Raw genomic sequence first — 17,325 nt, 5'->3', positions numbered from 1 at the left:
GGTACCCCTAGAAATTATATATTACATATTAAAAATGTAATTTTTATTTTGGATAAAGAGAAAGGAAATATAGTAGAATATGAGGAGGACAGAAACGTGCCTGAGGCTATGGGATGAAGTTGCTTCTAGAATCAGTTCTCCACTAGGAATAAGTGGAAATGGAAGCTACTGAGCACTTTAGCTGATACCAGGGAACTACATTTCAAAAACCATGGGAATTTCATACAATTTAATTATACCAATAACAACAATAGCCCCAACAGGAAAAGCCTAAAAATAAAAACCAAGATGCAAAAGGGCACAGTTTCCTTATAGGCCGTACCTTATGATCCCTCCTATGTTTGGGTAGAAACAGGCCATGATCACTCCAGCTCCCACAATAATTATATTCAGAATCAGCACGTGGACAATGCTAGAAGTTGACAGTTTGGAAGAAGAACAAACAGAAAAATAGGCAAATTACAAAGTTTGACAAAATCATAGCAAAAATAGAAGGCAATAGCACTCAGCGTTGGTAATGAAACAATGACATTAACATGTTTTGCAATTACATAAATAGGTTTATAGCCCAAACTGGTAGTATGTACCAGAGTCCCCATTCTTTGATCAATAATTCCATTTGGCATAGCTCAGGGAAATAATCAAAACTATGAAAAAACTGTATAAACATAAAGATACTGTACATCATGGACAAAATATTTATCATCCTGGACATCATGATACAATAAGATATAGCCTAGATACAGCCTAGATATAAAAAAGTCAACAATTTACTTGACAGAACACATTAAAAATTATTAAAAATAAATTACATTATCTAGATAGGTTAAAAAATACCTAGGCATGGGTAGTGCCTGTGGCTCAAAGGAGTAAGGCACTGGTCCCAAATGCTGGAGGTGGCAGGTTCAAACTCAGCCCTGGCCAAAAACTGCAAAAAAAAAAAAACCTAGGCAATTTTGACAAAACCTAGCTAGATTTTCACCACATAGAAAAATTCAAAAAAATCTGAAAAAATATCAGAAAGATAAATGCTGAAAAAGCAGTAGTTACTGTGTTACAATTTTGAGATTTTGGATGATATTTCCTCTTTTCTATATTTAAAAAACTTTTTTTGTTTTTGAGAAACAGTCTTACTATGTTGCCTTCGGTAGAGTACTATGGCATCACAGCTCACAGCAACCTTCAACTCTTGGGCTTAAGCGATTCTCTTGCCTCAGCCTCCCAAGTAACTGCGACTACAGGCACCTGCCACAATGCCTGGCTATGTTTTGGTTGTAGTTGTCATTGTTGTTTGGCAGGCGCAGGCTGGATTTGAACCCACCAGCTCTGGTGTATGTGGCTGGCGTCCTAGCTGCTGAGCCACAGGCTCCAAGCCTAAGAGACTTTTTCTTTTACTTACTTTCTTTTTTTTTTGAGACAGAGTCTCATTATGTTGCCCACAGTGCCGTGGCATCACAGCTCACAGCAACCTCAAACTCTTGGGCTTAGTGACTCTCTTGCCTCAGCCTCCCAAGTAGCTGGGACTACAGGTGCCCACCACAGTGCCCAGCCATTTTTTGTTGCAGTTATCATTGTTGTTTAACAGGCCTGGGCTGTGTTAGAATCCACCAACCTTGGTTTATGTGGCTGGTGCCGTAACCACTGTGCTACGGGCACCGAGCCTACTTAAAAAACTTTTTATGGCTCGGTGCCTATGGCTCAAGTGGCTAAGGCGCCAGCCACATACACCTAAGGTGGCGGGTTTGAATCCAGCTGGGGCCTGCCAAACAGCAGTGACAGCTACAGCAACAAATAGCCGGGTGTTGCAGTGGGTGCCTGTGGTCCCAGTTACTTGGGAGGCAGAGGCAGGAGACTCACTTGAGCCCAGGAGTTGGAGGTTGCTGTGAGCTGTGATGCCATGGCACTCTACCCAGGGGGACAGCTTGAGGCTCTGCCTCAAAAAAAAAAAAAAAAAAAAACCCAAAAAACCCAAAACTTTTTGTAAAGTGTTTATTTTACTTTTATGGTAGAAAAATATATTAAGGGAAAGGCAAAATAAGTAGGTTTTTATTTTTGAGATTTAACCACTGAAAGCTACTCTCTACTTACCATGAATAGAATATTTATTAAATACTTCAACTAGGTATTAATAATTCAAGGTTTGAGAATCAATTTTGGATATAAAAGTAATATAGATGAAATCTGATGCTCAAAAAAATAACTCCATTTCCCCAAGAAATGATTCTCACATGCCAAATGTATTCTCACATGCCAAATCAAAGCAATATTTGGCCTCAAGTTATCAGAGGCTAATTAATCCCAGATACAGATAACAGAAAGAATTCCAAAGAAGGAAAATTATTTACACAAATAAGTGGTTAGTTATACATCTTGATAAATTACAAAGGTATCAGGATTCTGGATTTTACTCTTTATCCAGAGACCCCAACCCTAAAATTGCTTCAGAGCTTTGGGATATTGGCTGGGCCTTTGTTACTTCTGTATTGTAAGTGGAAACAACTTCATATATTTTCCAAAGTAGTAGCTCCCAAAGGGTGAACCTTAGGTTTCCCAACACTCTTTCAGGAAGTCCCTGAGTTAACAAGTATTTTCACAATAATTCAAGATGTTATTTGCTCTGCAAAAGCAATGGTGGGCAAACTGTTGGCCACTTAACATGGATCTAAGCAGGTATACCCATCTGTGTTCCATATTGTATTCTTTCCTGCAGTACATTCTCAAAACAAAAAAATCAGCAAAGAATTCCTTGATAAAGAAGTAACACTTATTAGTTCTATTAAAATCCATGCTCTTTAATATTCTATGTGATCGAATGGGAAGCAGATAATAAATCACATCTGTTGCACTATGAAGTACAGTGCATGACAAGACATGGTTGTCCTGAGGAAAAGTATTTCCTGGCTAAGCTGGAGGCTGACCCAGCTGTTTTCCCCAACAAGCATTATTTTTATTTGAAATGCAGACAAACTATAGTCATTCAAACTTGGGTGTTTGACAGATATCTTTCAGAATATGACAATAAGCTTGTCCCTTCAAGAGAAACAACTGGAAGTATTTGTTGCCAAAGATAACATTTAAGCCTTCAAATAAAAACTAGAATTTTGGAGAACCTGTATCTGCCTCCCTGACCTAGAAAGCTTTCTGATACTTAAAGACTTTTATAATGAAATTAGGGGGGATAATAACAATGTGGGTTTTGATACTGTATGATGAAGTGTGTCAACATTCAGAAGATCTGTAGAATTCAGTGACCCAATATTTTCCAAATGACCAAACCCGATGTTACAAAATCATGCGTAGGTAAAAGATCCAAACTGCAAGACAGACTGAAAAGTTTTAATGTAACCAAGTTTCAGATTCCACTTTGTAACTAATGAGAAATTACCACTTATCAAGTTTTGACATAGTGTCAAAGAAGAATATCCATAATTATCTGGAAAGGCTATTAAAAACACCTCTTATTTTTTCCAACTATGTATCTATGTGAGGCTGGATTTTCTTCACCTATTATAACATTGAATGTAGAAGCAGATACGATATACCATTTACTAGTAAAGCAGATGTTAAAGAGTTTTGAAAATAAGTTTTTTGAAAGCAGTTATTTTTCAAAAAATGTTTATGTTAACAAGTAATGGTTTACTGATTTTTTAAAAGAAATTAGTAAATACTTTGAAGTTCTCAGTTTTAGTTTTTCATATGTTAAATACTGACCTAAATACCCACATAAACAAAAGCCTCTGGGCGTTGTCAATAAATCTTAAGAGTATAAAGGGGTTCTGAGACCAAAAAAGTATGCTCCAAAGTATGTATGTTCTGTTGAGTACTTGTAACCGGGGTAGCTGAGTGTGTTCTTGGTGATAGGGAAAGAAATATAATCTGAAAACATAAGGGAAATTAAAGACTTTTTCCAAGAAGAAAAAACATTCTTCTAATAGACATCATTCTGTAAAATAATGGCAGAAAACAGGAATAATGTATTTGCCTAGACCTTTTATCTATGACTTCACTATATGTTTTATATTTTGGTGAACATAAACACAGCACAGAGTATAACACAACAGAAGTCTTAAATTTACTGAACTCCAGTCTTCTAAATTAGCAATGTTAGAACCGTAGTTGCTGCTGTCATCAATGCTTGAGTCTGGTAACTTTTGCTTTGTTTTAAGCTAACATATTTATAGCTAAAATTATTTACTGATGGGTCAGACTATATCAGTTCACTTCAAACAGGAACTGATTAAGATCACTTGTTTAGTTGATTACTATAAATGCAATTTTCTAAAAAATCTTTCCTCATTTAAGAAAATTTATTTTCAATAAAATATAACTATGTAGCTAGGTATGGTGGCACATGTCTATATTCCAGCTAACTGGGAGATAGGGAGACTGCCTGAGCCCAGGAATTTCAGTTTGCAGTGTCCTATGATAGTGCCACTGCACTCCAGCCTGGGTGACAGAGTGAAACCCTGTCTATTAAAAAAAAAAAAAAAAAAAAAAGAACAAGGTATGTTTCACTAGGCTAAATCTCTAATAAAACTTAATGTAAGAGTACGAATTAACCAGGGATTCACAAGAAGGCTTCAGAGAAACCCGGAAATGACATGGAAATTTCTCTTGGATGAGGGTAACCAGCTTTGAACATATTTTTGAAAAGACTTACTCTCCTCCATCACCAGTAAGAGGTTAAAAATTATAGCAGGAGGCCCAGGACCTATAGGTCAGTGACTAGGGCACCAGCTACATACAACGGAGTTGGCGGTTTCGAACCCGGCCTGGGCCTGCCAAACAACAATGACAACTACAATCAAAAAATAGCCGGGCATTGTGGCGGGTGCCTGTAGTCCCAGCTGCTTGGGAAGCTGAGGCAAGAGGATCGCTCAAGCCCAAGAGCATGAGGTTGCTGGTAGGTTGCACTCTACCGAGGTAGACATAGAAAGACTCTGTCTCCAAAAAAAAAAAAAAAATTACAGCAAGAATTTAAACTCATTATATAATAAATAAGAATTTAAACTTGTAGATCTCACTTCAATTCTAAACAACTGAACATTCATGTAAAAATGCACAAATGTTAATAAATATACAAAATAAGTATCAGAGGCCAACAATTAAAAGTGTTGCTTCTCAGTAGCTGCACGTTGCCAGTGCAGGTGCTGTACACTATAAACCTCTTGTCAATGTGTAGATTAATAGCAACTAAATTGTAAGATAAATGTAACTGGTATCATTGCTACAATGATTAACTATATTAGAAGGAATGAACTTTTTCATTCCAGATAAGGGGATATCTTCTATTTTTAAAGCTCTTCAGGGAAAAGGACACCAATGCTCTATTCTTAGTAACCATTTTCATCAGGCAAACTTTTATAGCAAAAGGATCAGTTACACTTTAAACTAACCTGCTGGCACAGTCATTTGTTGCTTGCACATCTTGCTGGTCAAGAGAAGAGCCCTTACCTAGGATAAATGTCGCCAAAGATATGGCCCAACAACTGCACACGAGCCAAGTAGCCGAGGAGTGGGTATACGGTCATCATCTGGAACAGCAGGAATATCCTCGCAATGAAGGACAGGGTGTCACCGCTAGGGAAGTTGTCCAAAAAATTCTAATCCAAGAAAGATAATGAGGCAATGTTAAAAGTCACATTTAGTACATACAAATTTATAAAACGGACTGTTTTCTGCTTATTTTGAATATAGGTACTACTCAAACTGGTTTGCGGACTGTTACCCAACCACAAACTGCCTGTTAACTATTTTTATGCGGTAAGTACAGAAACTGAAAGTAAATGCTTATGGAAATTTGAAATTTGCCACATTTTTATTAACTGTTTTACAAAAGTAGTAGCTGGTAATTGATTTGACATTAAAACAACAACAAAGAAAATCTTGTCCTTCCCTACAAATAGATTGAATAGCACTGCTCTATATGGTTCAAGCACAATACCCCAATCTGTTACAAAGCTTTAAAGGGCTAATTGCATTTAATGCTAAGTTTTCCCCTCACTAGCTCTCTTGCTTTTCCTCCTCTGAGGCATTGCAGTACTTTCAAAGTACAGATTACAGAATCAGGTGAGAGTACCTTCATCACCTAGTATTATCACTGTGTATAGTCTAGCATTAGACTGAAAAGTATTTCTTCCTCCATCTTAGTTTGGTATCAAAACAAAACAAAACAACTCAGAATTTTTACTTTTCCTTTCAAATACAAATGACCCTTCCATTTTAGTTTGGCATCATGACCCTTTCTCCATTTTAGTTTGGTATCTAAAAGCAAAATAAAAAGCTCATCGCTCAGAATTTTTATTTTTCCTTTCAAATACAAATACCACAAATATTCCTATTCCCAAGGGAGTGAAGTTTAGATGGGATTGTTCATCTCAAGGAAATTTTCTGCAAACATCTGGCTGCCAAAGAACTTCTGGAATCAAGGAAATCAAGAGAATAAGAATATTTCAAGTTATCCTAACAGAAGTAACTCAGACTTATTTCTCTTATCAGTATGAGAATACTACTAACACTGTTTGGCTGGAATAACCATTATACACAAATAAATCACATGGCATATTCAACTATGCTCTATTAGAAAAATTTCTTCTGACTAGAAAGTCACCTGTGAACTTTTATAAGAATTTCTTCAGTCACATTTAAGTATAGACTATTCTATTAGATTTTGATAGGTTAAATCAATGAAAATATTATTTATGAAAACCTTTCATTAAAAGATTTTTTTCTGGCGTGGCACCCTTAGCATAGTGGTTACAGTGTCAGCCACATGCACCAGGTTTGGTGGGTTCGAACCTGGCCCAGGCCTGCTAAAAACAAGAACGACAAAGACAACAAAAAAATAGTCGGGTGTTGTGGTAGGTGCCTGTAGTCCCAGCTACTTGGGAGGCGGAGGCAAGAGAATCACTTGAGCCCAGGAGAGAGGATGCAAAGTTGCTGTGAGCTGTGATGCCACAGCACTCTACCAAGGGCGACATAGTGAGACTCTGGCTAAAAAAAAAGAAAAAAATTCTTTGTCTTTTATTCGTTCTCTCTCTCTCTTTCTTAACAGCCAAATACTTTGTTTTGCTGCCTGCCACTAAGTATCAAAATGAGAATAAGATCTATCATCAGGGACTAGTGAACTAAGATAACAGTTTATCCAGGGCATTTCCAGATGTGGGCTTTGGAAACCAAGGAAGTTCACCGTTCTCTATGGAGGTGTCATAAATTACTACTTGTAACAGTTCTCCACACAAGAAGAAACGATAGCAGTCATCTATCTGAGCACCACAAGGTGATTCAGAGCTCATCTAAAAATCGAATGGCGTATGTATCATACTATTCAATGGAAAAGGAAACCAAAGTTCAGAAAGAACGAGGAAGGTACCTACACTCCCATCCTTAGATAGTAGAGATGGTAATCAAACCCAGGCCTGCCTGATATTCAATCTCGCCACTATATGACCCTGCCTACTAAGCAAATAGGAAGGGGTAAACTTTCACAAAGAGAGGGTACGTGGTGCCTTACCTGCTCAATACAATCTTTGGACAATGGTGGTGAAGGAAATGAAGCAAACACCAGGATTCCGATATAGAGGTAAGTTAACGTCACCAGCAAATAAGCAATACACAGGTCCCTCACCTGTAAATATAGAACACAATCTCCATGCTACTATAGAAATTTGCAGTAAGTCTATATGAATAGGTTACATGAGAAAACTGACCAATAAATATAAAATTTATCTTCTTCCTTTCGTGTGTGTGTACTTTCTAGGTATCTAATTTGTTCACAGAAAGTAGTGAAATTCTACATATTTCACTACTAGCCTGCCAGTTTTTTGTTTTTTTTTTTAACTTGTCTGGAATATGTAGACTAAGCTACCTGTGGGCCTACTTAGCAAGTTAACATAAATGGTGAATTTTACAGGACTGAAATTCTGACTTCATTTCAAAACGTAACTTACTTACCAAATTATAAAGGATTTAACTACAGCAACAGAGCTAAGGGACAGCAAGAAAGCCAGGCTAAGCCACCTTTAGTATGACATACAAATATAACAAATTTTTCCCTTGGTAAAAAAACTTATATCATCAAAACATGCTGAGACCACAAGAGAATGGAACATATTAAAATGTATTTAATAAGAAAGGAAAGCTAGTTAAAAAGCACACAACAAGCAGATATTAAAGACGAGCTTTATAAGGCTAAACAGTAAACAAAAGGAAGTCAAAAGGCAGCTGTTCAAACAGCTGCACGATGTTATTATTGGAGTCAGCAAACAAACACAGAACATTAAATAAAGTGGACTGCTTTATTCATTGCTGTTCCCATCCTCCCAACCTCCCATCTCCATGCATAATAAAAGGCTCCAAGATACTTAATGCAGCCAGCTGTCAGATCCAAATAGAACAGATTCCACAGCTCACAAATCTGGTCTCCATCACCACTGAAGTTACAGCCAAACAATTCAGCACAACTAAGTTATGGCAATGAGCCTATTCATTTTTCATTTTAAACACAAATTACTTTGAAAGCTAAGAAAAAAAAATTACATGCAATTTAAAAAAATTTGATGACACAATAAGAAAACTGGACATTTGGTATTAGGAAACATTTGCGATTTTTTGGGTAACTTTCCTCCTTAAATGGGCTAGAGCAATCGTAGAGTTTTATAAGCTTGAATGTTGATAAATTCAGTTCAAAAGCAAGTAACAAGTTACAAGAAATCTTAAGGTCAGTACTAAGTTGACAATCAGCTTGAAAGCAAACCAGGGATTCCAAATACTGTATCAGGAGCCAGATAGCCATATCCAGATTGGTTCCACTCCCCACTCCCCCTCCCCCCCAACTTCTAATTGCTTAGGAATGAGGGAGAAGAGGATGACCCAACCTGGGGTTGGGGGCAGCTTCAAAATCTTTGCTCTTTTGTTCATGAAGCTTTAGGGCTGATAGCTAGACCTCAGTCATCCCTTAGGGTTAGGGTTGCCTTGATACCATAGAGCAGTGGTTCTCAACCTTCCTAATGCTGAGATGGGGTGGCAACCACAGGTTAAGAACCTGCCTTCGAGGATGTAAACCAGACAATGCTTATTTTCACATCAAAGGATAGTAATCTCCCACTGTGATGTCTGAAAGTCATTCTGCCCTCAACCTACTCAAGGCCAATCAAGAACAGAGGCAGCCTTGTAAAAAAATCTTAGGAGGCAAAGTAGCTGTGCCAGAGAGGACTCTGTGTAAAAAGGGACAGCCATCATTCCATGGACAATCATTAGCTATGTGCTACCTGATCACTACTTTATTTTATCTGACTTCCTGCAAAGAAATGTACCTGAGTTGGGGGAAATCTGATGACGATGCAAAGGCTAAGATGTGAGGGCTTCCCGGTAAGATGGCTCCTCCCATGGTTTCTCTGTTCTCATGGCACTGTATGTACATCTCAAATACAACAGATATTACACTGTATGGTAACTGTCATTAATGCTTATTTTTTAAAGGCAATCCATATTCATGATATAAAGGATCTTCAGTGGAGATAAAATGTCCCTAGACATCCTCAGAATAATTGTTCCAGGACCATGTTGCTATTTTCATTTTTCTCTAAATTCATCCATACCACTAGAATATGTGATTCTGAGGATAGGGGCTGTGTCTTTTTTATCTTTATATCCCTAGTACCCAGGGAAACATCTGGCACATGGTAAGAACTCAGTAAATGCAGATAAAAAATGATAACCACATTGCCTCTGTTTACAAAGTGCTTCTAGGTGTGAGGCTGGAGAACGTTACATGTGTTGTTTCATTTAATCCTCTTAACAACCTTATAATATAGACATGGCCATTTGCTTCATTTTACAGACAAGTAAGCTAAGTGCAGCAAGTTTATAAAACTCCTTCAAGCCTATAAAAGTGATGCCAATATTCAAATCAAGGTCTTTCTGATTTCAAATTGTATGCCCCTTACCTATTACCATGGAGAGCTAACTAGTCACTAAGCTATCTGTGTCATAGTTAATAAACAATTATAAATAATAAACAATGAAAAAATGAAAGAATGGTAAGTTATGAGTAACAAAGTATACACAGACTTCATATAGAGATTCAAGTGAAATACTAAAACCAGAAAAGTTCTATTTTGTAGTATTCCAATATACGTTTGGTAGACCTGGGTCAAGAGTTGCATATCTGTTTTCATCTGAAAATACCCTAATGAACAGAAATGATGCTTTTATTGTAAAAGCAGCTGAGGTTTAGCATGATCCTGGGAAACATGCCATCTTCAAATGGTATATACATATGTGAGCTTTGCTATTCTCTGGCTCAAACCCAAGCTATCACTATACCAGGCCTAAAAATATAGTCTCTTGAAAGCCCATTGAATAGGAAAGGGTAGAAAAAGTTATCTTTTAGAAAATGAGGCTCAAAGTAAAGAATAGATTTAAAAACAGACACAAGTGATAGTCTGAACTGGTAGCATGTCAAGAAGCCTATACATTAATAAGGTAACCTACTCTGCCTCATGAATAAGCAATGGCTGGCGGGGTGGATGGCAGGCAACTAAAAACAGTTGGAATGCCAACTCAGAGTGAGGACTGGATTTACAACAGGGCCAGAAGTGGGTCTGGGAGCACATTCAGTTCGTCAAACATGGTTTATTATTTGTTCCACGAACCGTTCATAGTGAAAATAATATCCAGAGGAGTATTTACTAACAAGACGACAGAAACTGACCACAGAGACCTACCCCAAACACATAAAAACTTCTGGTGTACAGCCAAGTAAACTACAGACTTGTATGAATAAGGAAGAAATAAATAAATTAAGATATTAGGCATCTCAAATCGTTTTAAAGAGCAGACTAAACTGAACAAAAACAGCACTATATAGGTTATGAGTCAAACACAGTGAGGAACTATAAAAGGGTTAATCCACATACCCAGGAGGGTTTTAGGGACTATATGTTCTGAAGATAAAGAGTAAGTGGGGTAATCTTCAGCCTCTCCCCCCTTTTGGGGTAAGTTATGCCAAAGGAATAGCAATGATATCCTGTTTAGTTGTACGTGTAAAAATATATTTAGCAAAAAAAAAAGAAACAACAACAAAAAACTATACAAAATTAAGTTGAACTTGGAAAACCTGGAAAATTTGATCCCTACACCCGTTTAGGAGCATCATTGTTTCAAAATGTCTTTAGATCCAAGTTCAAATACTATATAGTTTGTACAGAAGAGAAGGCCTTTCCTATTCTTTTTGTCTTCTTTTCTACTTTGAAACCTTTGTTTACTGAGCTTGGAATAACTAACCCGATATCAATATTACGAAATCAGAATCTCTGGCAAGCTTCACATTTTCTGACTTAATCTTAAGAAAATATTATACCATGATGTTAACAGGACTTCTACAAGTCAAATTACTTACTGAAACCTGATAAAAGGTATAATCATTAACCAGAGCAAAGGACAAAGCTTTTCTCTAAGTATAGTACTATTATCTTGATTTACATATGAGTCAATTTCAGTAATCAAAAGAAAGGATATATCCCTGAGAGACATGGAAGCTGAAACAAACAAACAAACAAACAAACAAACTAAAGGATATATATTTACCCATATTCAAAGTGTTTGGAATGCTGCTGGCACAGAGTGCTTAACAAATGTTAGTTTTACCACTGGTAATTACTAATTTGTTAAGAAGATAACATGAATTACAAGTGGTTTTTTGGAAAGCTGGAAGTCACTTCATACTCTAGTTTTAATTAAGACAGAAAGAAAACATCATCCACTTAAACCTTTGCTTTTAAGCCCTTGTCTTAAAAACATTTTCCACAAGTGAAAGTTGAGGCAGATTTTATAGGCTAATCCTCCTCACATACTAGTTACAAAGCCCTACTTCCAAAACTGAGTGGAAATAAGACCTCATTTTTATGGTATTTACATATGAAATACAGATTTCAAGGCTCATTGACTGTTGTAAAAGAAAAGCAGTGACCTTCCTTCAATCCTTAGGGGACCATGAAGTAAAAATATCCATCTCTATCCAGTCCTAGCTCCTCACATTAGCACATACACCTTCAGATAAATGACGTGACTTTCCATATTCTGGAATAGTAATTCTACTTCAGAACCATGGGGAGCAAAAAGTTAAGCACAGTCCTCCCTTTGCATGGTAGTGTGAGAGAGTAAACCAGGGGCATCCAACCTTCTTTTCTTCTCTGCTGCACACACATTGGAAGAATAAGAGCAGTCTCAGGCCACACAGTAAATACACAAACACTAATGAAAGCTGATTTGCAAACAAAAGGTCTGTGCATGAGCTTCGTGAAATGTCCATGCTCTTCATGAAATCTGACACCACAGATAAGCAAAAAAATCCTCACAAAATCAGCATGTGGCCCATGGGCCACAGGTTGGACACCCCTGCTAAACATTACTGTGTAAAGCAATATGGAGTCATTTAGGCTCGGGCTGTGATGGTACAGCTGGTCTGGTTTGTCTAGTTCCTAAGTTTTTACCTTTACCTCCTGTCTCCCATTCTCATTGTTCTGTAAATTTAGCACCCACCCTAAAGATGCCTATCTTGAGTAGTGTAGGTGGATTGATTAGGAGATTATCTTTTCAATTGGAAGTTACACTAATTACTATTTAAAATAAAGGTTAATGTAGTCTTTAACCTTTTATATATAAAACAACAATTTTAAAAATGAAAAAATAAAAGTCTTAAACTATTCTCACTGTTCTTAAATCACTGACCTTCTGACAAATAAAATTTGATAGACCTATCCCCATCTCTACATATTGGCTGACAGTGGCAGGCAGCCAGATCCTCTTCATCCAATAACATTTCTGGTGACCACAAAGGGACCCCTAGGCAGCTCCAGTAAGTACTACTTGGGGAAGCCTTAGCAGTTGCCTGGACAGACTGGCCCAAGAGGTGCAGTGTTCCAACCTTCTTAGTGTTGCCAGGAGAGTTCTTCTGGGAGTCAAGCTGTGTACTCATGCACCTCCTTAATCACTAAGGTCCACCTGTTTTATTCTGTTTGGGCACTGAGAACTTTAGTAGTTCTCATCAGTTCTGGTTTTGCTCTTGAGAAATCTGATGTTTCTGTATCTGGTCAATATTATGGGAGCTCAGGCCTCATGGCTGTGCACTGAGAACTTTAGATCTCATCAGTACTCATTTTGTTCTTGAGAAATCTGATGTTTCCATATTTAGTCTACCTTATGGGAGCTCAGGCCTCAATCCCAAATGGCAGCCCATTGGGGTGTATTCTATCTGATTGGTCTCAGTATGGTATCCAGCTATAACTAAAAAGATAATGAAATTTTACTGTAATACAGCCTAGCTAATATATATCACCTTGACTCTGGAGAAGGGTGGCCTTTAAATAGATTCTTGAATTATTATAATGATGTTACACTGTTTAAAATAACAAGTCTGGTTAAAATACTTAGGTTTGTTTTTTTCTTAGTAAAATTTATGAGTTTAAAAACAGTAACTAAACAATGAGTTTAAAAACAATAATTAAAACCTAGGTAAATTGCTAAGATAAATAAATTACATAATTAAAAAAATTAATAGTCTAAATAAAAATATATGTTTAAAAGCTGGCAAATAGAAATTCTGCTTCTGTCTGTATGTCTGTCTGCCTGTGTGTCTGTATATGTCTTGTGCCTGTGACTTTTCACTACCAAAAAGAAAAAATAAGCACATACATCAAATATTTTATCAGAAAAACAGAAAAGAACTCAAATGCCTTTTGTACAGGTGACTTTAGTATTCTTTGATAAATAAAATTAGTTTTAAACCTGTTGTTAAAGTTCAGATATTTAAAGATTATAGAACTGCCACTGGTGAGGCCTAGGGATGTATTCTCTTTGCCTAAGACAGCAACTACAAGGCACAGTGTAGCCCACATGGCCCCTTCCCTGCTCCAACTTTACCCCCTGGGTAATCTATTCTTCCTGCTTTCTGTCTTAAATGCTGCACTTGGTAAATAAATTAAAGACACAGATAAGTCCTATCCTTTGCAGCCATCTGTGATGCCATGTGGCTATGTAAGACTTAAGAGAACCAGGAAAGGCATCAGGGATGATGCCTATGTTGTGGTTTTAAAATACTTTTCAATAACTTAAAACCTTAAAGTCATGTTATACTTCATAAAATGTCTCTCACTTATAAAACATAATACTTCAGGTTTTAAGACTGTTTGAGAAACTGAGTCTTTATCAAAGAATAAGATTTTTGCCTTTTAAATCTTATAATTATCAGTTTGGCCCAATAAATAGGTTTATAATAAACTGTGATCCTATTTTATAGAAAGTAGTGTTTATAAAAAAAAAACTTTATTTATCTTTACTACATAAGATCTTTTTTTATATAATGTTATGTTTTTATTTAATTTTTCTTATTTTCAAAACACTACTTTTTATAAAATAGGATTACAGTTTATTATAAAAATTCTCTTTTATGAGTTTTATTTAATCTGCACAGACAATTTATAAATATGTTCAACTTCTTGTTTTGCCTTTCTTTTTATTTATTTATTTATTTATTTTTGAGACATAGCCTCAAGCTGTCACCCTGGGTAGAGTGCCATGGCATCAAAGCTCACAGCAACCTCCAACTCCTGGGCTCAAGCGAGTCTCCTGCCTTAGCCTCCCAAGTAGCTGGGACCACAGGCGCCCGCCACAACACCTGGCTATTTTTTGGTTGCAGCCATCAGTGTTGTTTCGTGGGCCTGGGTTGGATTTGAACCTGCCACCTTAGGTGTATGTGGCTGGCACCTTAGCCACTTGAGCCACAGGCGCTGAGTCTATTTATTTTTTAATAACTAGTCATTTTGTTTTAGGACAAAATTTTATTATTTATTTATTTATTTAGAGACAGAGCCTCAAGCTGTTGCCCTGGATAGAGTGCCGTAGCATCACAGCTCACAGCAACCTCAAACTCCTGGGCGTAAGTGATTCTCTTGCCTCAGCCTCCCAAGTATCTGGGACTACAGATGCCCAGCTATTTTTCTGGTTGTAGTTGTCATGTTGTTTAGTAGGCCCTGGGCTGTTTTAGAACCCGCCAGTTCTGGTGTATGTGGCTGGCTAGGTATCTCATCAATAACATTTCCAAATCTGTGATAAATAAAAAATGTTACTTTCTGACAGGTCTAAAAACTCCAAGTTACTTTGAGACCTTGAAAAAATAATTTACTAATGTACTATGTATAATAGTACATTACTAATATGTATATTAGTAATACAGTACTAATGTAGTACATTTACTAATATGTATATTAGTAAAATAATTTACTAATTATACTATGTATAATAATACATAGATAAAAGACAAACCATAAAAAAGATAAAAAGATAAATGATGACACAAATAAAACTTTGACTTGCAAGAGACTTTCAAGTCTAATCTGAGATTCCTTATAAAATTTCCAGTAAAGCCAGTTTAAAAAAGAGCCTAAATAATAATTATTCTTACACTTTATATAAATAATCAGACTCAGTATACTGAAAATACAGTTTATTTTGACAAATAAATTAATCTTGCTGTGATCTATTTTTAATGAAATAAAAAAAGGACAAAATAGAATTAAAAATAAAAAAACTATAGCTTACCTATATTAGATACCAGCTTCGTCTATAATGCCAGCACATAAAATTACACATAGTTGTTTAACCAAATTAATCTGTTCATAAGACTAAAAGACTTGCCAAAAAATATAAAATTATATACAAGAGTCAGATTTATCCCAACTTGTTTTTTCTTACTGCTTTTTAGTCTTGAAATAACATATTAAGTTTTAATATGTAAAATCTGTTAATTTCAAGGTAGACACTAAAAAAATTAAAAATATTTTAATATGCTTGTCCCAATCTATAGATTATATGTAAAAAAAAATTAAAAATTTGTTTCTGACTCTAAGACTAATATAAAAAAGAGTACAAAAACCCTAAGGCTCAGCAAAAATCACTCAACTCACTATCCCAAGTGACTTCACAACCCTGACTTCATCCATGTTGACTTAGAAAAGCTAGATTAGACCCCTGTTTACTTTTTTACCCCCAAATAATTTTTAAGATATCTTCCAAGTCCTATATTCCAATAACTGACCCACCCAGACCAAAAACCTTATGCCTGGCCATCTCCTGAGCTACACGACCTTCCAGCCGATAGCCAGGTTATCCTCAAGACTTAGAGAAAAAGACCTGATGACCAACTCAAGAGAAAATAGACTGGCCTCTAAGAGGTCTTCCTCATAACCCCTACAACAGTCAAGCTATCTAGATTATGTCATTCCCACATCTAGCCCTATCTCCCCGAAAAATCCAACAAACTCAAGCCAGACCAATAAACTACAAAAACTGGGCAGAGATAAAAGTTAAAAACTTCAATGGTCAGAATAAAAAAGTATTATTCTTAGACATATTTATTTATTTATTATTACATTTAATATACCCCTTGTCTTTTATTAACTATACTACATGTTATTCGGAATATAACTTTAAACCTATCCCTCACCCAAATAAATTCAATCCCTAGACAAATACAATAAATCTTAATAATTATTTCTACTTAAAATTTATTTCATAGACATGAAGTATGATAATAAGAGTGAGAAATGAAAGCACATGTAGTGAGAATAAGACAGACTCATTCAAGCTCAGGCTGAGATGACACAGCTGGTTTGGTGGGTTTTGGTTCTAAGTGACCTTTACTTCCTGTCTCCCATTCTTATTGTTTTATAAATTTAATTCCCTCCCCCAAAGATGCCTATCTTAAATAGCTTAAGTAGATTAATTAAAAAATTAACTTTTAAATGAAAAGTTGAAATATAATAAATCACTAAGCTATACTAATTATTTAAAATAAAAGTTAATGTAGTCTTTAAACTTTTATTTATTTATTTTTTAGACTAAGTCTCACTTTGTTGCCCTTGGTAGAGTACCATAGTGTTACAGCTCACAGCAACCTCAAACTTTTGCGCTCGAGTGCTCCGCCTGTCTCAGTGTTTTTTCATTTTTAGTAGAGATGAGGTCTCACTCTTAATCAGGCTGGTCTCGAACTTGTGAGCTCAAGTGATCCACTCACCTTGGCCTCCCAGAGTGCTAGGGTTACAGGTGTGAGCCACTGCGCCCAGCCGTAAACTTTTATATATAAAACTATAATTTTAAAAATGAAAAAACAAAAGTCTTAAAAAAGCTACTCTCATTGTTCTCCAAAATTGCCAACCTTCTGACAAAGTTTAGACCTATCCCTATCCCACATATTGGCTAACAGTGACTGACAGTCTGCCAGACCCTCTTCATCCAGTAACACTGAGATCTTTTTTTTTTTTTTTT

At 36.2% G+C, this 17,325-nt stretch overlaps 1 protein-coding gene across 1 annotated transcript in view; it reads right to left on the bottom strand.

Moving 5' to 3' along the window:
• Positions 1 to 17,325, bottom strand: part of SLC38A9 (solute carrier family 38 member 9) — an 83,869-nt gene that overhangs the window by 1,678 nt on the left and 64,866 nt on the right. Inside the window, exons 12-14 of the mRNA XM_003782759.3 lie at positions 7,514 to 7,627; positions 5,455 to 5,603; positions 323 to 412 (exon numbers count right to left, since the gene is read on the bottom strand). Coding sequence (XP_003782807.1) covers positions 323 to 412; positions 5,455 to 5,603; positions 7,514 to 7,627 — 353 coding nt within the window. The remainder of the gene's footprint in view (positions 1 to 322; positions 413 to 5,454; positions 5,604 to 7,513; positions 7,628 to 17,325) is intronic.

The sequence above is a fragment of the Otolemur garnettii genome, unplaced genomic scaffold (assembly GCF_000181295.1).
Source record: "Otolemur garnettii isolate 467f Iridium unplaced genomic scaffold, OtoGar3 scaffold00005, whole genome shotgun sequence".
Classification (NCBI taxonomy): Eukaryota; Metazoa; Chordata; class Mammalia; order Primates; family Galagidae; genus Otolemur; species Otolemur garnettii.
This window is presented reverse-complemented; position numbering and strand designations above follow the sequence as displayed.